Source organism: Astatotilapia calliptera, chromosome 7, assembly GCF_964374335.1.
Source record: "Astatotilapia calliptera chromosome 7, fAstCal68.1, whole genome shotgun sequence".
In the NCBI taxonomy this organism is placed as follows: domain Eukaryota; kingdom Metazoa; phylum Chordata; class Actinopteri; order Cichliformes; family Cichlidae; genus Astatotilapia; species Astatotilapia calliptera.
In genome coordinates this window covers 26,764,296-26,789,500 of record NC_137428.1, presented here as the reverse complement: position 1 = coordinate 26,789,500, position 25,205 = coordinate 26,764,296, and the positions used below count along the sequence as shown (strand labels likewise).

Genomic DNA, 25,205 nt, shown 5'->3' with positions numbered 1-25,205 from the left:
GATGCTAAGGACTGAGTAGCTGAGCTTCAGAGGACTCAAAGGTCGAAAGAAAGAAATAAAGTCAAACGAGCTGAACATAAGAGGTGGAGAATGACTGGTTTATCTTCTGGGTTCTAGGAACTCCCTTGGACTGCTTCCAATGATTGCCCCTTTGCCCCCCTCTTGGTCCTCTTCGTGCCTGCAAATACCCCTTCAAGTCACCCCCCACTACTGCCCTACAGTTCCAAATTTTCTTGCAGCTCCTTCCTCTCACCCACTCACCCCCTCTCCTCTCACCCTTTGGCATCCCGTTCAAACTGCTGCCCTCTCAGCAAACATCTCCCCTCCTCCCCACAACTGGGCTGCTGTAAATGCCCCCAGGACTGAGGTTCTTTCAGTTATTCACCTCTGCTCCAAACCCACGTCTTTCTCCGATTCCGAGCTTGCAACCCCTCTCTTCCTCCCTCTTTCTCTCTCGGTCTCACCAGGATGTAAAATATTCACAGCTGCTGCTGCGGTCAGGTAGCACGGCCACAAGACTCTCTGAGCAAACAGAGGAGCTGTGAACGTGTGAAGCCGATGGTGTACGTTTCATTTGAGGTTCGACACAGGTCCGATAGATCCCGATGTAGTCAAAACAGAAACCGCATACTGAGCCTCGCCACATGCCTCAACAAACCAAGCTCTAACCAAACATACCCAAGTACAACACTGAAAAAATGACACTGCAAACAGCTTTTAGAAACATGTCAGGCGCACTGCAGAAATAGGAGAAACGATACGTGGCTTGGTGCCGCTGAACACAGTAACTGAGATATCACTGAGGTTTATAATCAGTGTGAAACATCTGTCTTGAATAAATGCCTCGCTTTTAAAGTCTAGCCTCGTTATGCATTACGGGCAAAGGCAAGAGCGCATTAAGTCATGTTAGAGTTGCAATAAAAATACATCAAGCTCTCTTCCAAGAGGTCTACACATGTTATATATGCGGACTCGATTCCAGGTTCTCTGAATGAAGAAGTGTACAAATTTGTGTCAGATATCCAAGTTCCAGTCCAGGTTTCCTTGTTCAAATATGGACTTAAATGAGATGTTTTACATCTCTGAAGCTGTCCCACCAAATAATAAAGACATCTTGGCCTGGGAATGCCAGCCCTTGAACTTTATGAGGGAGGGCGAAAGGGGGAAAAGAGGAGGGGTATCGGTGTCTTGAACACATTTCAAAGTAATTGTACTTGATATGTCGTTTAGAGAACACCCAAGTAATCATATAAACAAAAGACTAGATGCCCTGGGAGGATGAAAGGAAATCTGAATCTCCCACTGATGTATCATACTTACTCATTTTTTGACATGAGTGTGAGACGGCGAGGGATTCCTGAGCACAATAAGAGGATCGGGGACCTTTTTAGTAATAAACACAGTGGGATGGACGGACTCCGGTGGATTCCTTCATACTCACAAATTAACTTACACACACACACAAAAACAGATGGCAGAGGGCTGAAAGTGATGGATGCAATGTACAAATTAGAACTGCTGCAGGCCCGGGGACAAGGAGACTGCATGTGTGCATGTGTGTGTGTTTGTTCTATGTTTGATCCTGCACCTCAGCCTTACCGAGGCATGACTTACGTTTAAAAAACTTTCCAAAAAATAAAAAGATGAATTTGAGGGAAAATCGCAGGACCCAGACAGCAACAACACGAGAGAACAAGTTAAAGAAAAAGTGAGGGAAAGCAAAAGAAGAATAAAGAAAACATGAGATCATAGTTAATTAGAATCAGGTGATAAACAATGGAGTGATATTTACGTTATACCATATGCCCCGCTACATGTGTCTTTCTGTCTCGAGGGATACAGTAACAGGTTTCAGACACGTAAGGTCAAGAGGAGGCTTTTCCCAGCTGCTAGACCACACTGATGCACACACACGCCCCTGCTCAGCCGCCCAAGTGTGTCGTCCATTTCTAAAGCCTGTTTTGTCTTTGTTGTTATTACATAAAAGACAGTGTTTATCCTCCAGGAAGCCATGTTTGCCATATGAACTTGTAAGGCAGAAGATTTTGCAGCGAGAAACGAAAACCCCTGAGCCAATCAGGCAGGTTTGTCTCCTGGGCTTCACTTCAAAATCCTAATCTCTTACAGATTCCCGATTCACGCCTTGGATTTAAAAGCCCTCCAGTGGCTTACTCTTGTTTGTTACAAACCCTCATTATTTTGGCAGACTCCAGTCAAGTATTGTCTCACTTAGTCATGAAATGCTGCGCTTCTTGATCTCTGAAATATTGACTTCAAAAAGCATCTCATGATGGATTCGTCAGCTGTGAAGCTTTCGACATCAAACTGTTTAATCACTGAAAGCTCCAGCCATGTAAAGTCCACAGAGCACCATGTTTATCTTACTATGATACACCAAAACTCTCTGCCCAGAAACTCCTCCTACACTCACACAGGAAGCTCAGAAACCAACCCTGGCATAAACACTTTATTGCCAAAAGTACTCAATCACCCATCCAAATGATTGAATTCAGGTGTACCAATCACTTCCACAGAACAGGTGTATAAAATAAAGCACCTGGGCATGCTGACTGCTTCTACAGACATTTGTGAAAGACTGGGCCGCTCTAAGGAGCTCGGTGAATTCCAGTGTGACACCTGTGCAACAAGTCCTGTCATAAAGTTTCCTCACTACTAAATATTCCACAGTCAACTGTAAGTGGTGTTATAACAAAGAGTAAGCAGTTGGGAACAACAGCAACTCAGTCACAAAGCAGGGTCAGCACATAGCCTGCAGAGGTCACACATTTCTGCAGAGTCAATCTCTAAAGACCTCCAAACTTCATGTGGCCTTCAGATTATCTTAAGAACAGTGCATAGAGAGCTTCATGGAATGGGTTATCATGGCAGAGGTGCTGCATCCAAGCCTAACATCACTAATCGTAATGGAAAGCATTGGATGTAGTGGTGTAAAGCACACCTCCACTGGAGTCTAGCGTGGTGGAGATGTGTTCTCTGGTGTGACAAATCACTTTTCTCTGTCAGGCAATCTGATGGAGGAGTCTGCGTTTGGCCATTGCCAGCAAAACAGTACTTGTCTGACTGCATTGTGCCAAGTGTCAAGTTTGGTGGAGGGGGGATTATGGTGGGGGGTTGGTTTTCAGGAGTTGGACTCGCCTCCTTAGATCCAGTAAAATGAATTCTTAATGCTTTTACATATCAAGATATTTTGGACATAAAAACATGCATGGGCAAGTTTGGTGTGGAAGGACTTGACTGGCCTGCACAGAGTCCTGAGCTCAACCTGATAGAACTACTTTGGGATGAATTAGAGCAGAGACTACGAGCCAGGCGTTCTCGTCCAAAATAGCTTTTGGAAGAATCAAAAGATCCCATAAATGCACTCCTGAACCTTTTGGAACAGCCCGTTCTCACTCCCGAGGCGTAACATGTCGACGTTTTGTCACGTCCCGCGGCGTTCCTGAGGAACGCGAAAGGAGACCTTCGGCGTTCTTATGGTACGCGGCGGGTTATGGCTGGAATCCAGTGCAATGACGCTCCTGCGGTAATAGACATTCCAGCCCTGTATTCCAGCCCTAAACCTAACCTTATTCCTGATCTTAACCAGGACTATAATGATGTTAAATAGCGTGTTTCTAAGCAATTTGAAGAAAAAGAGCGAACATGTGTAGATTCAGTCCAGACGGTTCTCATATTTCCTCTTTTTTCCGAGGTCGTCATTTAGGAACGTGGTGGGTAGCCGAAAACGTAATATGTTGACGATTTGTCGCCTAGCGTAAAATGTTACGCTTTGGGAGTGAGAACGTTGATTGGAAAGAATAGTTGAAATGATGCAATGTTCACATGTGTGAATAAAGACTTTCGCAAAATAACGTAGGTACTGAACACCTGAAAGCCATTATGTTGCCTGGTAATCACCTTGCAACAGCTGAAAATCCCAAGATTTTAGGATTTATGCACCTCAGAAAACATTATAGCATCTATTTAAATTACATAATAATATCTAATTTATATTAAAAACTGTTGAATATTAAGATATCTGTGATATGACACCACCATGTGACTGACTGATTAAAATCCAATTATATAGTAGCTAGTATATGAGAAGCTTACTGTCTGATAAATAGCTGTGGAAATGAAAGTGGGATTTGTAGTTAATTAATTCAGCCTACAAAATCACCCTTTTTCCCTAGCATATCATTATATAAACATTTTTTTAGGTACATGTTTTTAAAATATGCAGGTAGCCCATAAGGCACGTATGGAAACATAATATAATTAAAAAGTTATTACATCTTCTTGTGTTATATGGGTATAAAATTAATAGAACAATATCAAGCATACCAATTATTTTTTATTAATGAGAGTGGACAGTGAATGGTTTAATAATCCCTTAATTATATATAGAAGTAATTTGATTTTGCTGTATAGAAATATGCAAACAACAGCTACCCAATCTAGTTTTTGGAATTTTCTCAGTGTTATGAAGTATATCAGTTATCCAATAGCATGGGCAGGCCAAATAATACTCTAGCATGGGCGTGCACTGGTTTATAAAATGCATAATTTATTTGAACTCACTGACTTTCATCTATAAAATTTGTTTCAGTCTTGCAAAAGTACATAAAAGTCTCTGTCTGCAAACACAATCATGGGTTCAGAAAACATATTAGGCCCCAGAAGTGTCTTAATTGTATCAGCCATTATCATGTCTAAGAAACCTCCCACCAATGGGCTAAAATCACCTACTTGTACCCTTTATACACCTAGAACATTGTATCATTTTGATAACTATACAATTGAATTTATATTCCCACAACTTCAATTTTACGTTCTTATCTGTATCACAAACTGTATTGTGACGTCATCCTGTTGCCTATCAGCCACTTATTAACTCACTAAAATGACCTAATTGTAATGTTTATGTGCCTAGAATATCTTATAAAAGCATTGTACCATGTGTTTTTACAGCAATAACAATTTATAGAAACAAAACTTGATTATGATTTATGACTCCGTCATGTTGCCTGGCAAAAATCCAACTAAAGACATTTATGTGTTATTTATTGTGTTATATTAGAGCTGAACCTGAGCTTTGCAGACCTAAAAACTTATTATTTACTATTCAAACAGTGCCACTTAAACTTAAACACTCAAAGTGATTAATTATATAGGCTTGCTAACAACATGAACAGACCAAATGATATTGTAGCTTTCATGGTTAGTAATAATGAGCTAATATATATGTTACAGCAATGGGCTGCATCAGTCAAAATTCAATCATATCCTTTACGTTTGCATTTATTTTTATGTTTTGTTGTGTATTTTGAAAAGAACAAACAATAATCACACGCTGAAAATAAAAATAACCAAAGTCAGTCAGACAGGTTAAAGACAAATATATTCTTTGTATTTATTCAGGTTTAAATGTATAGTATTCAAAGAGAAGCATACATGGTAAAAAAAAAAAAAAAGACTTTCTTTTTTGTATTTTTGTAGGGTTTTTTTGTTAAATATTACACAAAATAAATAAATTCAAAGAAGAAACATGATAGTTTTAGACTTGCTGCTGTGTTGGTACTTGACTAAACACAACACAACCTTTTTTCATTTTCCTCCACCCATCTCATCTTTTCTTCTTCTTCTATCAGTCAGCTTTCTGCTAATACTTCCTCTGCCTTCCCCTGTTTTCCTCCATGTTTTCTCTTTTGCCATTTCTTCCCCAGTCACTGACTTCACACGTACACAAATCTAAAAATGTGAGTTACCGTTTCACATTTTGGCACAGAAGTCATTTCTTTTCATAATTTTACCGTGCCAGTGTACTTTATAACTTAAAACAGAAAATAATATGTACATTGTATAGCGATATATCTTATTTCTTTCTTTAAAAATAGAAATGTCTTTATCCAACTGTGATAAAATGTCTGTTTGTTTCCTTTCTTTTCCTCCTCAGTGCATCATACTGTTCAGACTTGAATCTGTCCAATGAAGCCATCACTTCAACTCCAAAAAACGTCCAATAGCCTTTAATCTGCAGAGCTCTCCCTTTGCTGATTTGTCCAGTCATCGCTGTTCTGACAAAATAGGCAGGAAGTGAGTGGCTGGGTTTTTCCTTCGTGTCTTCCTTCCTTTCATTGGCTTTCCCTTGGGGTTCAGTGCAACAAACATGCGCTTGTCCTTGTTGAGCCACTGAGCTGAAGCGTAGGTGTTATACTTGTTTTCCTCGATGCGTTCAATTAGACGGCAGTCTGGGCCGTACTCTCTCTGTGGAGGAGAAGCAAAGAGTTTAAAAGAGCTGAAGAAAAAGATAATAATTTATATTTAAAGTAAATTAGTACAGGTTGCCTTTTTAAGATTTTCTCCATTGATGAAAACCACCTCTAGCAGGTAGCCAGTGACTTGAAACTTCCCACTGTACCACATGTGTAAGTTCTCAGTCATGGTTAGTTTTTACTCAAAAATAGTAACTGTTTTTTTGTTACCTGGAGATAGTTCTTGTGACAACATCCAATAACAAATGGTCAGCCATTGCTTAAGAACAATCCCCAGCGTAATTTTAAAAAGTCAGACGTAAAACTTGAATAGTTGTCAGTGTTGTTTGTGTGTCAGTAGTTTGGATGGCTGTGTGGTGGTGGGATGAGGGCAGAGAAGTTATTGTGACTTCTCGATGGTTCGGGCTTAGTGCCGAGCAAAGAGCATTGTGACACAAAGTTTGTGGCTTACATTACCGCAATGGCCACCCACTGGTAAATGAAGAGAAAATGATCTGAGAGAGCTGCATTTGTCAGTTTACTGGAAGCTGCCCTTGTGCTTAAAGCTAACAGCGCTTAAACAGCCAGTTAAATGGATGCAATTGATATTCGCAAGCAAAAATGTACTTGCTACACACACACACACAAACACACTCTAATAGCCAATATCTCTCCTTCACGCGCTCTCTCTCTCTCCACCACAGCTGTTCAAATTGGTTCCAGAAGTAAAGCTGAGTGTTCCCCGAGCAAAATGAAAATATTTTACGAACGCTATGCAGCTTTTTAAATTACGCTGGTACAAGGTACAATTAAATATCGCGTGAGTGCATGATGTAGGAATATAAGCCTGTTCATGGTCAAATGGTTAAAAAACGTAAGTAGTAAATCGGTAAGCTTTAAGATGAAGACATGTTCAAAGGCTAAGGTTAGAGTTAGGCAAGTAGCAGCTATAGTTAAGGATCGATTGAGTCTCAAAATAATGGTGTTAATAGGCAAAAGAATCGTTATAGTAAGTACAGAAATGAACGTAAAAGTAGTAAAAGTTAAAGGTGATCATAACCTGCGGTGTCACCTATGTGCTTTAATCTGCCAATACAATGAAACAATGAATTCAATTGATTAGCACCAGATAAAGAAGTCACTGTGTAAAACCATCAAGTGTAATCGAATGCCGGCCCTTCGCCGCTCCGCTACTAGGGCTTGTGTTGTGCTGTGGAGAAGACGTCATGGGAATTCAGTTGGAGGCCATGCAACAAAATGCCTCTTTTTATTTTCTGTCTTTTCTACCGTGTGTCATTTCATCTGTTGTGTGGCTCCTCAGAGACATGCTGAAAATCAGGTCTTTCAAAGTAGGGAAAAGAGGGGGGTGGGGGAGGCAGAATCGAATGAAGGAAAGAAGGGTGAGTGAGAGAGGACAGATAAAACGAGGGCTGCTCTACCCAGAGAGACTGAAGCAGAACAGAGAAACTGAAGGATTGTGTTTCCTGTTTCTGAATGGAGTGGAGAGGAGAGGTAGGCAGAGGAGAGTAACTGTGGTTCCTATTTCTGGAACAGTGAGTCGTACAGCCTTGTCCATTGTTTTATAAAGAATTCAAGAAACTTCAAAGCCACAGAACCACCACTTTAGAGGGAAAACGTCCTTTTACCAATTTTTTTTTTTCACTATCATCATCAGTCAAATTTAGCAATCGCAAAAGTGCAGAAGTGCGTTTGCAAAGAGTGGAGAAGATTTTGAACTAACAAGCTGCAAATCTCTTAAAGTGGACCTTATTTTCTGTCATAGACTAAGGGTGACCAAAAATTTCAATTAATAAATTTGATGTTTGTGCAAGTAATCTGTTCAACAAGTTTATTATTTAAGCTCTCAAGCTTAAATAGGTTAAAGTGATTGAGTTCTTGAGAAACTGTGGTTAAGAATTTAATCCAAACCAAGATATTAGCTTCATTATTCAAAGAAGAATGTGGAGCTTCTCTGAAAAGAGAGGCACCCACTGGACTACAGAGCTGCATAGGACTCTTTGTACAATACTCAGTTTCAGAGGGTATATTAAAAGGGTCTTCTCACCCATCTCCACCCACCTGCTGTTTAAACCCTCTGTTTGTTAGGAACAATCAATCACTAAGGCCTAGTATAAGATAAATAGGGATGTTTTTGGACTGAGAATAAAGCTATCCTCTTAGACTTAGAGAATAATGCATATTAAATAAAAATGACAGGTCAGAGAGTTAAACAGCGTTAAAACTTACCGCTCCATACAGAACGCCATTCTTCTTGATTGCCAGGTAGTGGTTACTTTTGAGGCCCTTGATGGCCACCACACCCACATCCACTGATTTGATCTCCAAAACACCTGGTGGAGCAGGGACAGGGAGACAAATAGGGAGTCAACTTTTGTGTGGGTCATTTACTCAGATAGAGTTACATTCTTACAACCACATATTTTTCTATTTATAGTCTGGAACAGGACCCTGAACAGGTTCCAGTTTCCTTTGATGATTTATTTACTTTTTATTCTGTCTGTCTCTAAAAGTAAAAGTTTTTCATTACATTACATTTACATGCATATGTATGTCTGACAACTTAAATGACTTTAATGATAAAGTAATTACTTTGGAATATAGCTCAAAGTTTCCCGTCACTCTTCATGCAAGTGTTAATGTTGTAATGGAGAGACTGCATCAAAAAGCAGAAAAATAGGTGTTTGACACGATTACTATCACTTTAAAGTGTGGGGAGATGCATTTTTATCTGCACGCCTCTTAATGCTGCTATAACATATCTATATTTTTGTTAATTTCAGGGTCTCCTGCACTGTTTTTTTTTTATTTCATATTTTCCCACAAGTGAACCCCAGTCTTGTCCCCCTCCCTTTCTTTTTCCTTCACTGTGTGACAGTCAGCCCGGCCTCTTACCCCTGGTTAGCTTGTGGGCTGTATGCTCTGGGACCAAGGTGTTAGCCAGGAAAAAACATTTCTGCGCTCTATGTTTGTTTTTCTGACCAGAGGAGCACAGGCAGGCTGGACGGAGCAAGGCTTTCTGCCTGCCAGACTGGCAAGAGGTCAACGCGTTTGTATCAGTTTTCAAGCCTGAACCAATTACTGATTTAAGCTGTGGTTACCAGCCCTTCCTTCTCTCATCCTAAAGCCAGTTACAGCGGGCCATAAAGTAATCAGGAGATGAGGTGATTAGCTGAGGGGGGTAGTAGGAAGTGGAGGCTGGTTGCAGGAATGCTTTAGACAGAAAAGAGACTTGGATATTCACCTGATCTTTAGTGGTAAATGAACAAAAAATTTAAATGCAAATTTTCACGTGTCCCCAAAATCTGGTTGTGAGACACTTAAAAAATATTCAGTGTATCTCAGCTGCCTCGAACAGTAGCTGCCTTTTTACCAGACGACCCTTCACTGCCCTTAACCCTCTTCTCTTGTACTCAGACGGAGATTTGCAACTTCCTGCAGGCTTTTGAGTTTTATGAAGGTCAGGCCTGAGGAGATTAAGGGGATATGTGAGCCTCCAGCTCAGAATGATACAAAATCTATATAAAGAATATGTCTTTCACTGACTACGCTGCGTCGCCTAGTTTGTCTTTGTTGTCACTGGACAAGGATTTGGAGAATGTTTGTGATTTTTTTAATGACTTGTGGCCTCGTGTTAAATGTTGTGGCTGATGCATTTATCCCTCATGTGGTCGATTTCAAGAACTTTGAGAAGAGTTTCGCAGCTCCACGGTGCGTCATGCAGGCTTGCTGTGTGAAGTCCATTACTCACACAGGCATGTGCTGCAACACAGCGCTGATCTATCAGGTTCAAAATGTTCCAGCTGACATTTCTGAGCTGTGATCCATTAAAAAAAAAGGGATCTGTCTGTGCTGCGCTACAGGCTGGTCCACCTGTTCAAACCTTCCTCCTTCCATTTGATGTGGTTTGTCTAAACCAAAAGCACAGGGCTCTTTTATGGCCCCTGCGCCAGTTACCAGAAGCAGCCCGCCTGCCTGTGAGTGAAAAAGCCTGGCTGCAACAAAAGGCTTAAATTGCAGCAACAACAGTTGGCAGTAATGCAGGGAGATGGAGAAAAACAGGACCTGAGCTTGTGTCAGGCTAACGTTAACCTGCTGCCCTTAAAGCTGCATTTTATTATTTTACTCTCTCACTCAACACCTTGTCTTTTTTGGTGTCTTGTTAATGTGTAATTTTTATTTTTTCTGCTTTTCCCCCCCTCTCTGCTGTTTCCCTCCCTGTGTCCCTTGGATTTCAGCCCAACATCTTTATGAATTATGTTTTAAGTGCAAAGGGGGAGTTTTATGATCTGGCACTGAAAGCAAAAAAAGAAGGGAAAAAAAGCACAAAGTTTACTTAATTTAAAAGGCATGGTCATTTGCTGCTATCAACATTATTTAAAGAACTACCAAAGGCAAACACGTGTGTGTAACAGGGCAACATTTCAACTTTCATAAGAGCGAGCCAAAATGGTCTCTGCTTGTCAAGCTGTAACTGACAGAGCTGGAAGTTCAAATAAACACAGCCCAGCCGTCTAACAAGGAAGAAACTGTTCATTAACGACTCCATAATGACCTTAACGATATTTAATTATCAGATTTTTATTTTTTTTAAAGCCAAATCTGAGCTCACGAGAGCAGGTTTCGTGCATTTTAAGACTTAATGATTGCTATTCATAGTAGCGGTTTGGATCGTAACTGATTGAGATTTTTGGTGTAATCGATTGTTATACTTGTTGTTACAATGATCTACGCAGTCTCTCTGACTTACAGGCAAGAGAATTTCTCAACCAGATTTCTATTTAAATTTGGCACCAATTTCAACCGGATTTACAAAGCAAAAGAAAAACCCTAGTGGACCGGCTATAAATCAGCCACCAACCGACTGATGATAAAGGTGCTATGACATAATTAGAACAGGAACGAGCAAAGAATTAATTCAAAGCTTAATTTAGCTTTTGCATTATTTCACATACAGGTCAGCAGTCACACCGAGCTTGTCTGTTTGCCAGTTAAGCGAAAACTGTAATAACGTACTGACGTCACAGGATAAAGTCACTGGATGTATGACGGTGTTTACTTTTTAAGACAAAATACTTTTGAAATCAACCAATTTAAAAACAACTTCTTTGCAGAGAGACCTATGAAACCTGAACTCTGCTAAATACTTAGTACTTATATGTTAATACTTACTGACTAAGCAGCACAACAGGACTCACTCTTGCATTACAAAGTCAACATTCCAGTGAGCAGTGTAACCAAGTGCAATAAAACTCAGCTGTTTTATTTTATAATTGTACTGAATTATATCATAGTCATGTGTGTTAATTATGCAGGAACCACCAGGACTGCTACAAATTTCATTGTAATTTGTTCAACAGATGTGAAAATAAATGTACTCTAATGTAAAGATTAAGCATCAGCCTGGGATGTACACTCTTCTATGATCATTCTAGCTCATGCAAATCAGCACAGTCACACAAATATTAAAAAGACACACTCTCACACAGGAGCGCGCACATTCGCAGACCTCACACCGACCCCTGTTAGGCCCCTTTCTGGAAACGTGGTCAGTTAGACTCCAGCTGATCCCAAAGGTTAGAGGAGGTTGTGAAAATGTTTCCACTGTTTATCCAGGGGCTTTTTGAAGATTATACTGCAGTTGTTCACATTGTGACCTCGACACGGTGACCAGCTGTGAGCGGGTCTACTGCGTGTCTACAGCTCGGAGAGGTCTTGCTCCTCGTTGTGAAATATCATCACTTGCGGAGCAGTTTGTGTCGTGAACTCCACTCCGCGAGCAGAGTGAAAACGGTTTTTGTTCTTTTATTCTGCGTCCAGTGCTCTGCTATGAACCTCTGACTTCACTATTTTTATTTCAGCAGTGACTGATTTCTCTCACCCTTTTTGAGATAAATGTGACATCCAAGAAACAAAATTCTCATGAAGACAAAAAGGACCCTATTATGTATTTCTCTTAAAAAAAATTTAATAGGAACCTTTCATGCGTTGAGGTCTAAACAGTAAGATCATTTTTCTCTTTGAAACAAGCAGCATAGTGACTGACGACATTTCATATTCACAGTGACATGAGAGTTTATATCCAGGCAACCACCAAAGACTCCAAAGCAAAGAAAATCCAGTGGGAACGCATGCAAAGGAATAGAAGAATTCAACAAGGGGGGAAATGGACCACCAAATCAGATACGAATTGCTCTATCTGGTCACATAAATAGAGAAAATGTCTTTTTAATTTGTCTCGGCCTTTGAGGCCACAGTTTTATCAGGATTAAACAATTTTGTTAGCGTTATTTATTTCTCGGAGTTTGAGCGGACTATTTCCGTTCCTTTATGAAGTCCAAAAGAGAACAAACATCTCTCGGTTGTGCAGATTGCTTGGTGAGAGCTTGTGGAGATGTTGGGCTTGAACAGAAACTGCTGCATGCTGTGTATTTTGGGGAGCACTGAGGTATTTGTTTAGACTGATGTGGCTGACAGCAGTATCTTCTTGTGCTAAGTGGCCACATCAAAGCACGCCTAGCTGATGGATTACATGAAAGAGGGAACAGAGGGCTGTTTCTGATTTCCAATATGGCCAGAATTTTTCTACAAATACAAGTTTTTTTTGTAAATTGATTTCTTTTCATATTGTGTTCTGCACATATTTGATTTGCTGTGTAAAAATCATATTAAATAAATTGTGTTTGGCCTTTGTGAATTACATTTAATGTGTTTTTTCTCAGTTCATTTCATTTTCTTTTTAGCCCGCACTCACCATATCAGCTTACTCTTGCCCGGGCAATGGTTTTATGTCCTTTCCTGACTGATGCACTCACATCAAAATACAGAAATGAGCAAAACTGCACGCTGTTAAACCTTCATCTGATGTCATTGGCCTTGGGGTGATCGCGTGGGAGAAAAAAAATTAGAAAGCCAACAGTCTAGGTGAGAGATAACATGAAATTTGCAATCACTTGCAATCACTCACGCTTAAGAGCAGCCAGGAGGAATTTGCAGTGGTGTTAACCGGGATTTGATTGAGTGGAGAAACACCTGAGAAATTGTGATTCCTTAAACGTGGTTTACTTTGTAACATGATAGAGCGCGCGTGCTGCCAGCTTCTGTCAAAAACCATTCACAAGCCTGACACAGCAGGAGTCGTGTTTTCAGGCAGAGTGCTGTGATGGTCGTCTGCATTTCACACATTTTTCATTTACAGTTCAGCTGTCAGTGCGGTGTTGCCCAACTGTTGTGGCTAGAGTTGTTGCTGAGGGACTCTTAGCTTTTAGAGATCTTCTTATATTACACCACAAGTATTACCCACAATATCATTCAGCTTGTCACATCCTCTCTCTGCTTTGCTCTGTGTTGTGTTTGTTTGCACATGTATTAATTTTGTACGCATTCAACACGCACACACTTAACACACACAGAGTAATGAGCCGGCATTCCTGACGGCTCAGTTCAAACAGCCAGACTGTCCAGATGCCTCTCTGGTCTCAACTCACAGCACTACCTTTGATGACTCCATTAAGAGGCTCAATTTTATGCAGTGTGTGTGCAGCAGGGTTAGGGGTGAGGTGTGCGTGCATGTGTGTTTGGTTGGGGGCTTCTCCTAAAGCACGTGGTGTCTATATGGCAGCAGCCCTGGATGTTATCTGTCACAGATGCTATTCTCCATCTCCCACTGCTTTACTGGCCATGAATTCAGCCTGTTCACAGGCACCAAAATGACACTTTGTGCATTCGGCTTCATCTGGACATTTTACAGCAGCGCTGCAGGTAGAAAGAGTCTTGTAAAAAATACACTATAAGGCAGTTGTGGCATTTTACAATTTCTCAAAGAAGTTTTCAGAGGAAAGGAAACAAAATTTGCTTCACATCTTCAAATCTAAAACCCGATGATGTTCAAGGAGATACTGCATGACAAACAAAAGCCCCAAATCCTCATCTAACCCAAAACCTGACACTAATTAACTCTTTTTTTTTTTGTCAATTGATGACTCACATGTCTAACAGTTTTACCTCTGTTCTGCTACAAGAGGTCGCATGTAATGGCTCAATCATACAAAATAGGACAATAAGCTCCTTAAAGCTTTGAAAAATTTAATTGTCTTGTGATTCCACTGAATTTGTTTTCATTCAGTCACCAATTCCAGTTTGTTGCTGTAATCATTTTCATTTGCAAGGCGATTGCATTGGTTTCCTGATAGGAAGCAACCTCTGTCTAAACAGTGGCGATCCAACTCAGAGTGATTGCAAAGACTGGCAGGGTTGCAAGTAATTGCCACGTCGCAACAAGTTTGCGTCATTCTGCAACAATGAACACAACTCCTCTGTTACGTGTCTTTGTGCAGGAGGGGACTCGAGTCAACTGGTTGGCATCTGGTTGTATTCTGGTTATATTCCTATATAAATACAAGATTGCTGAGCACCTGTGTCATTTTACAGTTAAATCCTTGTCCTGCAGCAACTGCATACGTCACTATTTGTGGCGGGATTTCAGAATTTATGTTTCAGATACATGAGGTTCTAACTGGACTCTGAATGAAAGAAGTTAATCTGAATTTCTGTGTATGGAGACGACAGCAGATTGGAAACAAACAGTAACAGATTGGCAGCAATTTTTGATTTTGATTTCATAACAGTTCAACAGTACCACACATGGCATAGTAGAATTGTCAACTTGACTTAATTGATATAATTGCAAACTGATGGCAGGCTGATTCAGACGGACTTATGTTCCAAAGGTGCTTTGAAGACCCCGAATAATTGTGTTCATGCCACGGTCTCCAACCACTGTTTTTACTAATATGACTGTTTGTGACTGAATTGATTCTGGGTTATCTTATAAAAAGAAATAATAATTTTCCTGCAGTTTTTGGGCATTTGTACAATTTTATGATGTTAAGCTCTCAGCATGAGTTTGTTGCTCTTACTTTTCTCCATAAATGGCATTAGCAACTTTTCCATTGTTGTGATTTGTTATTTAAACAACAATAAACTGTTTGCTGCTACAGCATCACTGAGATGACTTCTCAGATGCTGTCAGTTCTTCCATGTTAATAATATGAAACTCTGCATGCTGGTAAAACTTAATGACCCATGGATACTTCCAAAACTTCTACCTAATCATTAAATAAGTCCGCCTGCATCGCAGACTATCATTAGTTCAGCGTTTTTGTAAACCTTTTGTCAAATGCATGAAAATAAATAATTCACCCCGAAGCTTTTTATAGAAGTACAGAAGTATGAAAGGTTATCAGAGAATCTCCTCCTGCTTTTCTCTCTCCCAGTCTCAAGTATATGTCAGAGTATTCTTCAGCAATCGTTCACAAAATATACACAATGAAAAAGGTTTTGCGGATAGTAATGGACTCTCGATGTTTGGCCCTCTCTTCACTGAGCTGGAGTGCTCCAAAGGAGCGGAAGATCTTACAAAAACATAATTTGTTGCTGAAAGACTTTTGTTTAAGGTGGTGCCCAACTGGGTTTGTGGCGGGACTGCCTCAGTCTGCCTTCGGAAATCTGGCTCTTCCATCTTGTTGTAGCTGACACATTAATCGACAGGGGAGCAAATTTATGGGAAGATATCAAGTGGTGATGACAGGAAGTGTGTAAATAGTGATGGAAGACAGATCCTGTCATTGTCCTCAGCGACTTTTTGCAAAGAAAAAAAAAAAAAGTTAAACAAAGACAGCACTGAAGTAAAAGGGCCATCTTAACGAGAAAATTATAATAAAAGTGGAGGTGTTACTGTCAGTATGCATGCGTTTCTATTCCTGAGGCATCCAAACATCAGTGAATGCGTTAAAGGACACTTGTAGGCTTATCCCTGTGTATGAGAGACCCCTGAAGAGTTTGCACGAAAGACTCAAACATTCAACTCTTAAATTTTAAGAGGTTTTAAATTCTCTAAATTCTCTAAATCAGTGGGTCTCAAAAGAGGGACCTGGAGCTCCCGGGGCGGGGGGCGTATTCTGCACCAAGGAGTCTAAATATTTTACTATAAGCTATAAAAAATGTGCTGATTTGGGACATGTATCCTATTAAAGACATCACTGTTACCCACATTGTCTCTGAGCAAACACAAACTCTGATATGACTGTGTCACATAAAACTGCTCTGAAAAGAACCCTTTGCTGTTGCTGTGGTGTGGCTTGGATTATTAGCGAGCTAGCTGGCAAGCTTAAAGAAGTATTAGAGCGAGTTTCCATCATCAAGTGACGATAAAAGGCTAAATGAGCTAAATTGATAAAATATGCAGATGGTTACATTCAGCTTGATTTTTTTGATGACAGCAACAGAGAACCAAAATGCGTCATGTGTCTCCAGGTGCTGGCACATGATGCCAGGCCGCAAAGCAAGCACTGAGCGCGCAGATTGAAATACTTCTTTCAGTTACTATGAAACAGGTCTGAAGCCTTTAAGGTGAAAGGTTTTAGAATACAAACAGCTCTAATTGCATCTGAGAGTATGAATGGTAGTAAGGATATGCTTAATGAAGATTATCAGGGGGCCTTGGAAATGTCTCGCCCTTGTAAGAGATCCCAAAACGTTTATTTTATGGCCTCGCTTGCTCCGCAGATTAGAGTAAAATTAGTCATAATTCAAAAGTGACATGATTTGATCCAGACTCCCGCTGCAACAACATCACAGGGAAGATGTGCAGTATGAAACCAAAATAATTTATCGCAGTTACACACCCACAGGAAGACTCTAACTAATTTCACTGATTACCACGAATGGTTTTTCCATTATTTTTGTGTATAGCCAATCAGGGGCACCCTTAATGGCATCCTGCATGTAAACAACATGAAAGTTGTAGCTGAATTAAAGGTCAGAAAGAGGAAGGTGTGTTTATTGTATGTTTTCAGAGTACAGCCGAATGTAATTGTTGATGTTGGCTCTTAAGAGCACCCGTTTAGTTTTTCCTGAACGAGCTCCTTCAGTGATGTTTGCGTGCCCGTTTTATTTACAGCCGCTAGGGAGAAGAGTCCGTGCAGAGTAACTTTAAATGAAAACCAATGCTGACACTAACCTCTGGTACTTCCAGTACCTCCTCATAACTCTCTTTTATGGGCCACACTGTTACCTTTTCCCATGAGAACCCTAAATACGCTCATCGAGCATCCCATCGAAGGCAGCAACATAGAGGCGACCAAAAGTAGAAGAGCAGAAGACGGGGACTGATGTCAGGACTTGTTACTTTTGTTTTTGGCTCTCACCTTGCTGAGTCATTCAAGCTTTATGGATGCAAAGTACGGAGATGAAGAAGTGCATGTGGTTTTAAATATGTGCACATTTATTCCACAGCAACAATCTGCAATGTTGCATTTCTAATTGCATTTTTTTTCCTTTACAATACACAGTGCAGCCTACAGCGCTTTGATGGAGTTTCAATAGTCTAGTTTTGCTAAAGTGTAGTAAAATATATTTTAACATTTTCCTGTAATTTCTTCTTAAAATTGCCCTAAAATAATTCTAAAAGTTGAAGAGGACTCTGGATCCCAACGGCTAAACAAAGTTATTTTGGCTGAAAGAAGATTTTAGCTTTGGCACCGACTCCACAACATACACAAAAATAATATTTGGATACAAATGCATCATTCCAAATACAATTCTGTCTCTTGCAGACTTGTTAATATAAAATTTGGCTCTTTGAGTTGCAAAAAATCTGGCATTTGCAGAGTACAACCAAAAGTGATACAATACTTGTAGTGCTGACCTTTCCATTAGCAGTGCTTCCTGACTCAGGTCAATAGGTAGAGGTCAAACAAGAGGGGGCAGACCCGTGTAATTATCCAGGACAGGGAAATCCTGGTCTAAATCAGAATGATGTCCAGAGAATTAAGAGTCTAAAATTGTGGTTTGCTTGATTCTCCCATGACAGCTCAGTGATTAATGCATGATAAATGTTTGAAGTGTGTGTGTGGCAGCTTTTACAATGAGAATCAAACCTCCAACTGCTGTCACCTTGGCACCGTTTAGTAGTAACTGAGCTACTCACAAGCGCAAGTCTGCAGTCCAACTGCAAGCGCACGTCCATTTATTACACTGTGTTATTCGTTTGTTTGTAAACAAGATGTGACAGTCTGTGGACAAAATGGAGGGAAGGAAACAAGGACAGTCTTGTTTCTTACAGTCAGTGTGAGGATGGATGCTAATCACATGGCAGCCCCAAAAGATTTCCAAACTGAGACCAGAACCTCTCATTTCAAAAGGCCTTATGAGGTGAGATGGATAGATGGGCGTTTAGAACAAAACACATCAGAACGCACGATTCGCTAAAGCCTGAGTGATGTGCCGGCCTCGGCTCTGACAAGATCATTAGAAAGGTTCCGCTGCGGAGGAGAGCAGCGACCCGGGACCAGCAGCTAAAACTTCTCCGTCACCTCTGACACTGTCTAATGACACTCATTTGCAATCTGACTTCCTGAACATTAGCAGACGATTAGACTACGATAACCACTGCAATTAACCTCCGCGGTAGTTTTTCAATCTAATGCTTTCCTGAAGAACTGTCGCATCGGGTAGTTCCACACCTGAGTTTACACTCTGGAGAAACTTGAGTGCACTGTTTCTGTGCAGTTGTATTATATAAGATGCTGCATATAGAGAAAGTTTGCGACATTATTTCACATAGGCCATATGTTTCTAATAGCCAGAAACCAGCATCAGAGAAGTAATCTGTCTAAAAGTCTGTGTTTAGCTTCAAAAGTATACCAGTGTAAATGAGCAATGTTATAATCTGAGGTATAAAAATAAACAAAAAGTGTGTTCAAAACTTGTGCACAAACACACCAGAGCAGTTTTGAGTAGGACCAGTCATACGCTGTCTAGTATGTGAAAAACCACATCCATGATCACCATTAGGGGAACGGAATTGAAATATATTCTGTTTGGTTTAGTTTGAAGGGTACAATTTGTTCTTTGCTTATTTCAGAGTGCATAAAAAATGTCAGTAAGTGGGAGTGTTAGCATAAGCATAAACGCTGCTCTGCTCGCAAGCCTGTACGCAGTCATGCTATATGAGCACAAGCACCTGGACGTGGAGTATAGTTTGATGCTGGGCAGACACACGCATTATTTAATCACCAAACTTTCAGTCTGAAGCATGTCGAACATCTGCACTTACCATCAGGTGGATACAGATTGATGAAATGCTTTTTCTAAATATGCCGCCAAGACAAAATATGGCCTGAAAGGTTTAGCCTTCACGACCGAGTTCCCATATTAAGATTCGCTTTTCTCCCTGGAAGGTTCTTACCTATTTCCTAAAACAATCAAGTGGCAAGAGCTGCTGAAATTGATGGATTGTGCCTCTAATGCCATGACCTGATGCCATTATAGTTAGTGACACGTTGCAGCCTAATGGCTGAGCTCTTTCTGTGCATGTGAGTAAAAAAAAAGTGTGTACATGTGTGTGTGTGTGTGTCAAAGAGGACTGCAGGCGAGGGGAGGGAGGAAGAGACGCTAATTGAAATTCCTTCAGCCATGTCTGGCAGAGCCTTGGTGTCTGAGTGGCACACACACGCACACATATTCACACTGGCCCTAATAAAAGTGGGCTTTGCCATATGGAGGCCATGTGCAAGACTGGCCTCTCTGTGCTCAAGCGTGTGTCTGCATCTGTGTGTGTGTGCACATGTACTCAGCAGGCGAGCCTTGTACAGCACCAGAGCGTCGAGTACAGATGCATGCAACCCTATGACATGTGTATGAAGGTGTGCGAGTGATAAAGACCAGTTTAGAACAAGTACACAGACACTTGACATCATACATTTAGAAGAAAACTATTCAGTAATGCAGCGAACGCCTGTTTTCTAATAATAAAGATATTAGCTTGAGTTTTGGACATCACCCATCTAATTCAGTGAACTGGCAGGCAGACTGTGGGCAGGTAAATGTGGGAGCAATGTTCTGTTCTCACTCAACAACTACTGTCAGTATGTCCTTAGGCCATGCAGTTATTCTGTGCTGCTCACAGGCCAAAAGACTGTGGCAGACTTGGAGAACTTCCAGATGTGTTCAACTAGAAGATAAAGCCGCACACTACAAAATGATAACAGCTGATTTTCTGTTCTGAATCAGTCATAACTGATTATGATGAGCCTTGCAAGTCGTTAAAACTATTTAGATTTGCTGCAGTACAGATCTGATGCTTTGGTGAGATTTGCGTGATACCATCTGGCTATTTAGCATTTTTTTTAGAAACCAAAAATAATTTGTTTTTATTTTGGGGGGCAGGGTTTTTTTTCCTGCTGTAACTGTGGATTTTGAACTCATCCTTGCATTTGTACTATTTTCCTTCAGAAACTTAAGGTGCTTTTAATATACTGGCGGAGTTTCTGAGTTCCCAGCAGCAGAGGAACTGTGAGTGTGAAAGAGAAACTGTGTGAATGTGAGGCTGAGTGATGCTGACAAATAAGCATGTGTGCTCAGTGACCCTTCTCAGGATAAATAAAGGTTAAAATCATATTTCCCTGCCCGCAAAATGCACAACCAGGAAAACAAAAAAAGGGGGAGCAGGAAGCGTTTGGTTATTACTTTATATCTGAGTCAGTACAACCTCATAGTTAGCATATGCCCAACACTATTATAGCAAGAGCACAATAGCAGCAAGGAATAAGAGTACTTGTCATTCTCCCCTGGGGTTTGGTAATAGCTGTGTTTTAGATATTTCCTCAAACAGGAAGAACTTTCTCTGGGCAATTTCTAATTGGTTCCAGTGGATCATCGCTCTTTTTTTATCTGCCCGGTTTAGTTTTTTTTTTTCTTCTTCTCTCCTGCTCTTCTACTGTCATGCTTTTCTTTCCCAAACTCTTTGTAGTCAGGCAATATGCCTGCCTCTGCACATGGTGAAAAGGCTGCAGGCACACAGCTCTGTTACTTGTTCTATTGCCCAGCTACCTGTCTGGAAGTGCATGGGTGCTCACAGAACGGAAACAAGGAAACATCAGTGGCCACAGATAAACATGTGAGATGAAGTGGAGGACAAGCAGTGCTGCATTTGCCACAGTTGTGCCACTGACAGATACTAAGGTTGCGTTTGGCTCTCTTTAAAAAGTCTAAAAAGAAAGATCTCATATCAGGATCTTGAATATGAAATTGATTTCTGACTTTCATAAACTGCTGTGTGTGTGGTTAAAAGCTGTTTGCACCAGAAAGGATCAGCTGACACATTAAAGGCAGATGACTTACTGTATGGATCGTCCTTGTTTCCGGTGCCGTTAACCTTTCCCTCCTCGCCAATGCGAAGGTAGAATTTCTGGGAGGAGAACAGTTTCCGCCAGCGCACGTCCCCTTGTAGATGCTTGTAGCTGCTTCGCACGTGCCGGCCAACGACCGTCGCAGACGACGATGACACATTGGTCGCCCTTGGCAACCTTGCAGAGGATGCGTGAAGCGGTGTGGGTGATGAGGAGGGTGGTGGGTATGAGATGAGGAAGTGAGGAGAAGTCCCTGCTGGTGCATTGCGGCCGTGTTCGGACGAAGCGGACAGCGGGGAGGATGAGGACGGTCCGAGCAGGAGAAGCAAGAGCAGCAAGGTGAGGGAGAGGTGTGAAGGAGGTCTACGGCAGGGGCAGGAGGAGAACCAGGCGGCCGGTGCACCTTGTGTCACTGTCCATCTACACATGGTAGTGGAGCTGGGAGAGCTGTGGATGTGCTCAGGGGCTGGGGCATGCTGAGCTGGTGCAGGGAAAGGGAATGAGAGTGGGAGAAACTCCCCCCAACTAAACCTCCTCTGTTTGGGAAACCCCAGCCTCACTGGGACTGTAGGTGTTAAAACCTGTAGAACAGCTGGGATGAAGATGGTGCGACTTGCTGTGGCAGATGTAGGTTGATCAGGAATATAAACGTTGATGTAGCGGGGGGTAATGGTGAAGCCCACAGCGCTGTGGCTGACGCCGCTGTAGTCCCCCGGTGCTGTTTATTCCTCACAATCGTCACAGGAATGCGTCAACAACCATAACTCAGATCACCTCACAATGAGAACTACTAGGCGCGCTCCTTGGGGACCTCTCGCCTCCTCCTCCTACCTCTCCTCCTGACACTGCCACTCTCTGCTCCTGGTTTCTCAAAATCACTCAAAATCCCATTTTAAAGTTCACATCCAAAGACAAAAACACACATCATCAGTTCATTCACACAAACACACACACGAACACACGCGTCCCAGACGATTTATCCCCCCTCAGTCCTGGTTGGAGGAGAAGCAGGTTAGGAAAAAAAGATGGCAAAGTGCTTAGTAAAAAAAAATAATAATAAAATAAATAAATAAAACAAGCAAGAAAAAAATAAAATAAAAATGCTGTTTCTTATGAAGTGTCCAGGCCACCAAAAAAAGGAAAAAAAGAAGGCGTCACAGAATCCAGACTTTCTTCTTTTCTTTCTTTCTTTCTCTTGTTTTGTCTGAGCTGGTTTGAAGTTACTTGAGTGTGTATCTGACCCCCGCGAGCTCTCGTCTTTCTCCCCTCTCTTGTAGTGCGTCTGTCAGTGGGCTGAGCTCCCTGTCTGTCCTCTGTCCTTGCCTCTCAGAGTCTGAATGCTGGAGCGGTGCGTTGCCTCTCTTCTTTCCTCCCGTGTGTGGCTCCCTCTCCTTTGGCCCCCTCCCTCTTTCCGTTGCCTCTCCCTCTCTCTCCTATCTGTCTATCAGTGGTTCGCTGGTTATTTGGAGTTTGTCTGAGGTGACTGAATCTTGTCTTTTCTTTCACCTTATTTATCTGCTGTAGTTCCCCAGATGTCATCTCTTAGTGTAATTGGACGTCTATTAAAACCACTCGGCTTTGAAGGGCTGTGTGCATTTATGTGTTTGTGCGGGAGAGGGGAGCAGGGGGTGGGGTGTTCTGTTCCACCCTGTTTTCGCCTTCCCTCCCTCTCCCCCATTTCTCTTTCTCCTCCCCTTCCCAGACCACTAGCTGAGCGGAGCAGGTCAGAAAGAAGGAAAGAGAGCCGTTCATCTCTCCCTCTCCCAGGTTTTTGGGAGTGTCATCCATCTTTCTGATCTTACTTTCCTCTTGATTAGAGGCACTTTTTTTTAATTTACCAAACCGTCTGAAATACTAAACGCTGGCCAAACTTCACTCCAGGTTTGCCTGAAAAGAGCCGTCAAATCTGTTTAACAATTCATTGATGTATTTCTGACTGACTTGAAGCCAAATAATGACATCCGTGTCTTCTTTTAAATCGGCTGAAAAACTTGTGATAAACAGCTAATTTTCCCTTATTGCATCTTCTTTACTGGCACTTAAAAACTCTCCTCCCTCTATGACACGTGATTTCCTGACAGTGTCACAGACTTTCTCTTTCTGATTTAAAAATGCAAAAAATAGTTATGAAATGAGTCATCGTTCCTCAGCTGTTTTGACTAGCATTTAGCAATTTCTCAGCCTCAGTCACTTAAGCCCCTGAACCTTCTGAACACCTCTCTGTGTTTGGGTAATCGCTGTACCTGACGTGTGTTGCTGCATTTCACCTTTCAAGAATCTAGGTCTGCTGTCTGGCTTCAGCACTGTTTAATTTCCTATTCACATTGTCAGACAACAACCATATCTCCTCCTCTTCTTCTCTTCTTCTTAGTTTATCTAGTATTATTGCTGTAACAGCTCACGCCTGTCAATGGTATGCTGCAGACATATTTGACTTTTAAACAATTCCATTTGGGGATGGATCAGTTGCACAGAAATAACCGTGTAAAGACAACCTGTACACTTTCAGTCAGCCAGTGTTTCCCTCTGCGGTGGTAACTCCAGCTGAGAATGGACAGATGTTGGGCGCTGCCAGCAATCTGTCGTTCATGTCAGCTTTACAGCCTTGTCTTTCCCGCTGAGGTCCCGACTTCACAGATGGTGAAGATTGATTTGATGAAGGCCAACCACTGTGCAGAATGTCATGATGAAATGACGATCAATCACTGCATAAGTTTAGTGTGTATTCTTAAGTGATAGGCAACAGAAAAAATCCTGCACGTGCCGATGTTGTTTCTACTTTTTTCTTTTATGGACTTTACAAAGTAAGAGCGCAACTAATTATTTTAATCCATGAGTTCGCGGGCTAATTGTTTTCTCAAATTAATAAATGATTTCATATATTAAATGGCAAAAAACGTTACTAATTGTTTTGAAGCTCAGTGCAGCTGCATGTGAACTCCAGACAATGTTGGGAAATTTCCTTAGGGACTAATAAAGTATTCTGATTCTGAAAATCAAATTGGGGTATTGTTCACAGTTGGTCGTCTGTCTGGACATACTTTGCTGAAGATGCTGGTTGGGTGAAATGTGCAGTAAGAAGCATTACATGCCCTCATGGTTGAAAACCTAGCAGACTACCCGCTGACCCCCTGACTGAATACAAAGTAATCAATAGCTGCAGCCCTAGTACACATCATTCTCTTGCAACTAGTTGTCAGATGGTCATCAACTGGTCTCTAGGCCTGTGTGACTGAGGCTTACGAGGGACCCTCCAGGGTCAGTTCTATCTAAAATAACAAAATCAACCAACTGTTAAACTCCTTACTTGGACTTTTTCCACATGTATGCTGTTGGCATCGTTCAGCACCGCGGACAGCACTTGACAGTGTGCTATTCCAATATGTTAATGCTTTAATTGAAGCATGTCACCTTTGAAATCACAACAGTTCTTGCCTCCGTTTAACTTTTTATTCTGTTCAGTAGAGATTGAGGTGACTCTCTTAGGAAGATGGAGAACAAAAAGATATCCCGCTGATGGAGAAAGCGGAAGAGTCCCAGAAATATGGTCTTAGTTGATGTGACGTAGCGTGCCAAGTTATATAACTTGTTCTTTCATTTAGGGTCTATAAGTCTCTAATGGTGATACAGTTATAAGTTATAAACAACACATATTTAAAAAAAAATGTAACTTGCACTAATAATGCTTAACTGCACGAAAATAGCAAAGTAATTAAGTGTAACTGAATCCTGTTAAATCAGT

At 41.3% G+C, this 25,205-nt stretch overlaps 1 protein-coding gene across 1 annotated transcript; it reads right to left on the bottom strand.

The window, feature by feature from the left end:
- Window positions 1-5,388: 5,388 nt before the first annotated feature.
- Window positions 5,389-22,792, bottom strand: fgf10a (fibroblast growth factor 10a). The gene is made up of 3 exons (XM_026174010.2): window positions 21,456-22,792; window positions 8,502-8,605; window positions 5,389-6,267 (listed from the first exon to the last, which is right to left on the bottom strand). The coding sequence occupies exons 1-3, from the start codon at window positions 21,889-21,891 to the stop codon at window positions 6,067-6,069; spliced, it is 741 nt and encodes a 246-aa protein (XP_026029795.1). The 5' UTR covers window positions 21,892-22,792; the 3' UTR covers window positions 5,389-6,066.
- Window positions 22,793-25,205: the final 2,413 nt, after the last annotated feature.

Coding starts and splice junctions, on each gene's coding strand:
- fgf10a (XM_026174010.2), bottom strand. CDS start 21,891: ATGTGTAGATGGACAGTGACACAAGGTGCACCGGCCGCCTGGTTCTCC. Junction 8,606..21,455: donor AAACAAGGACGATCCATACA/GTAAGTCATCTG, acceptor CTGCTCCACCAG/GTGTTTTGGAGATCAAATCA. Junction 6,268..8,501: donor ATGGCGTTCTGTATGGAGCG/GTAAGTTTTAAC, acceptor TCTCCTCCACAG/AGAGAGTACGGCCCAGACTG.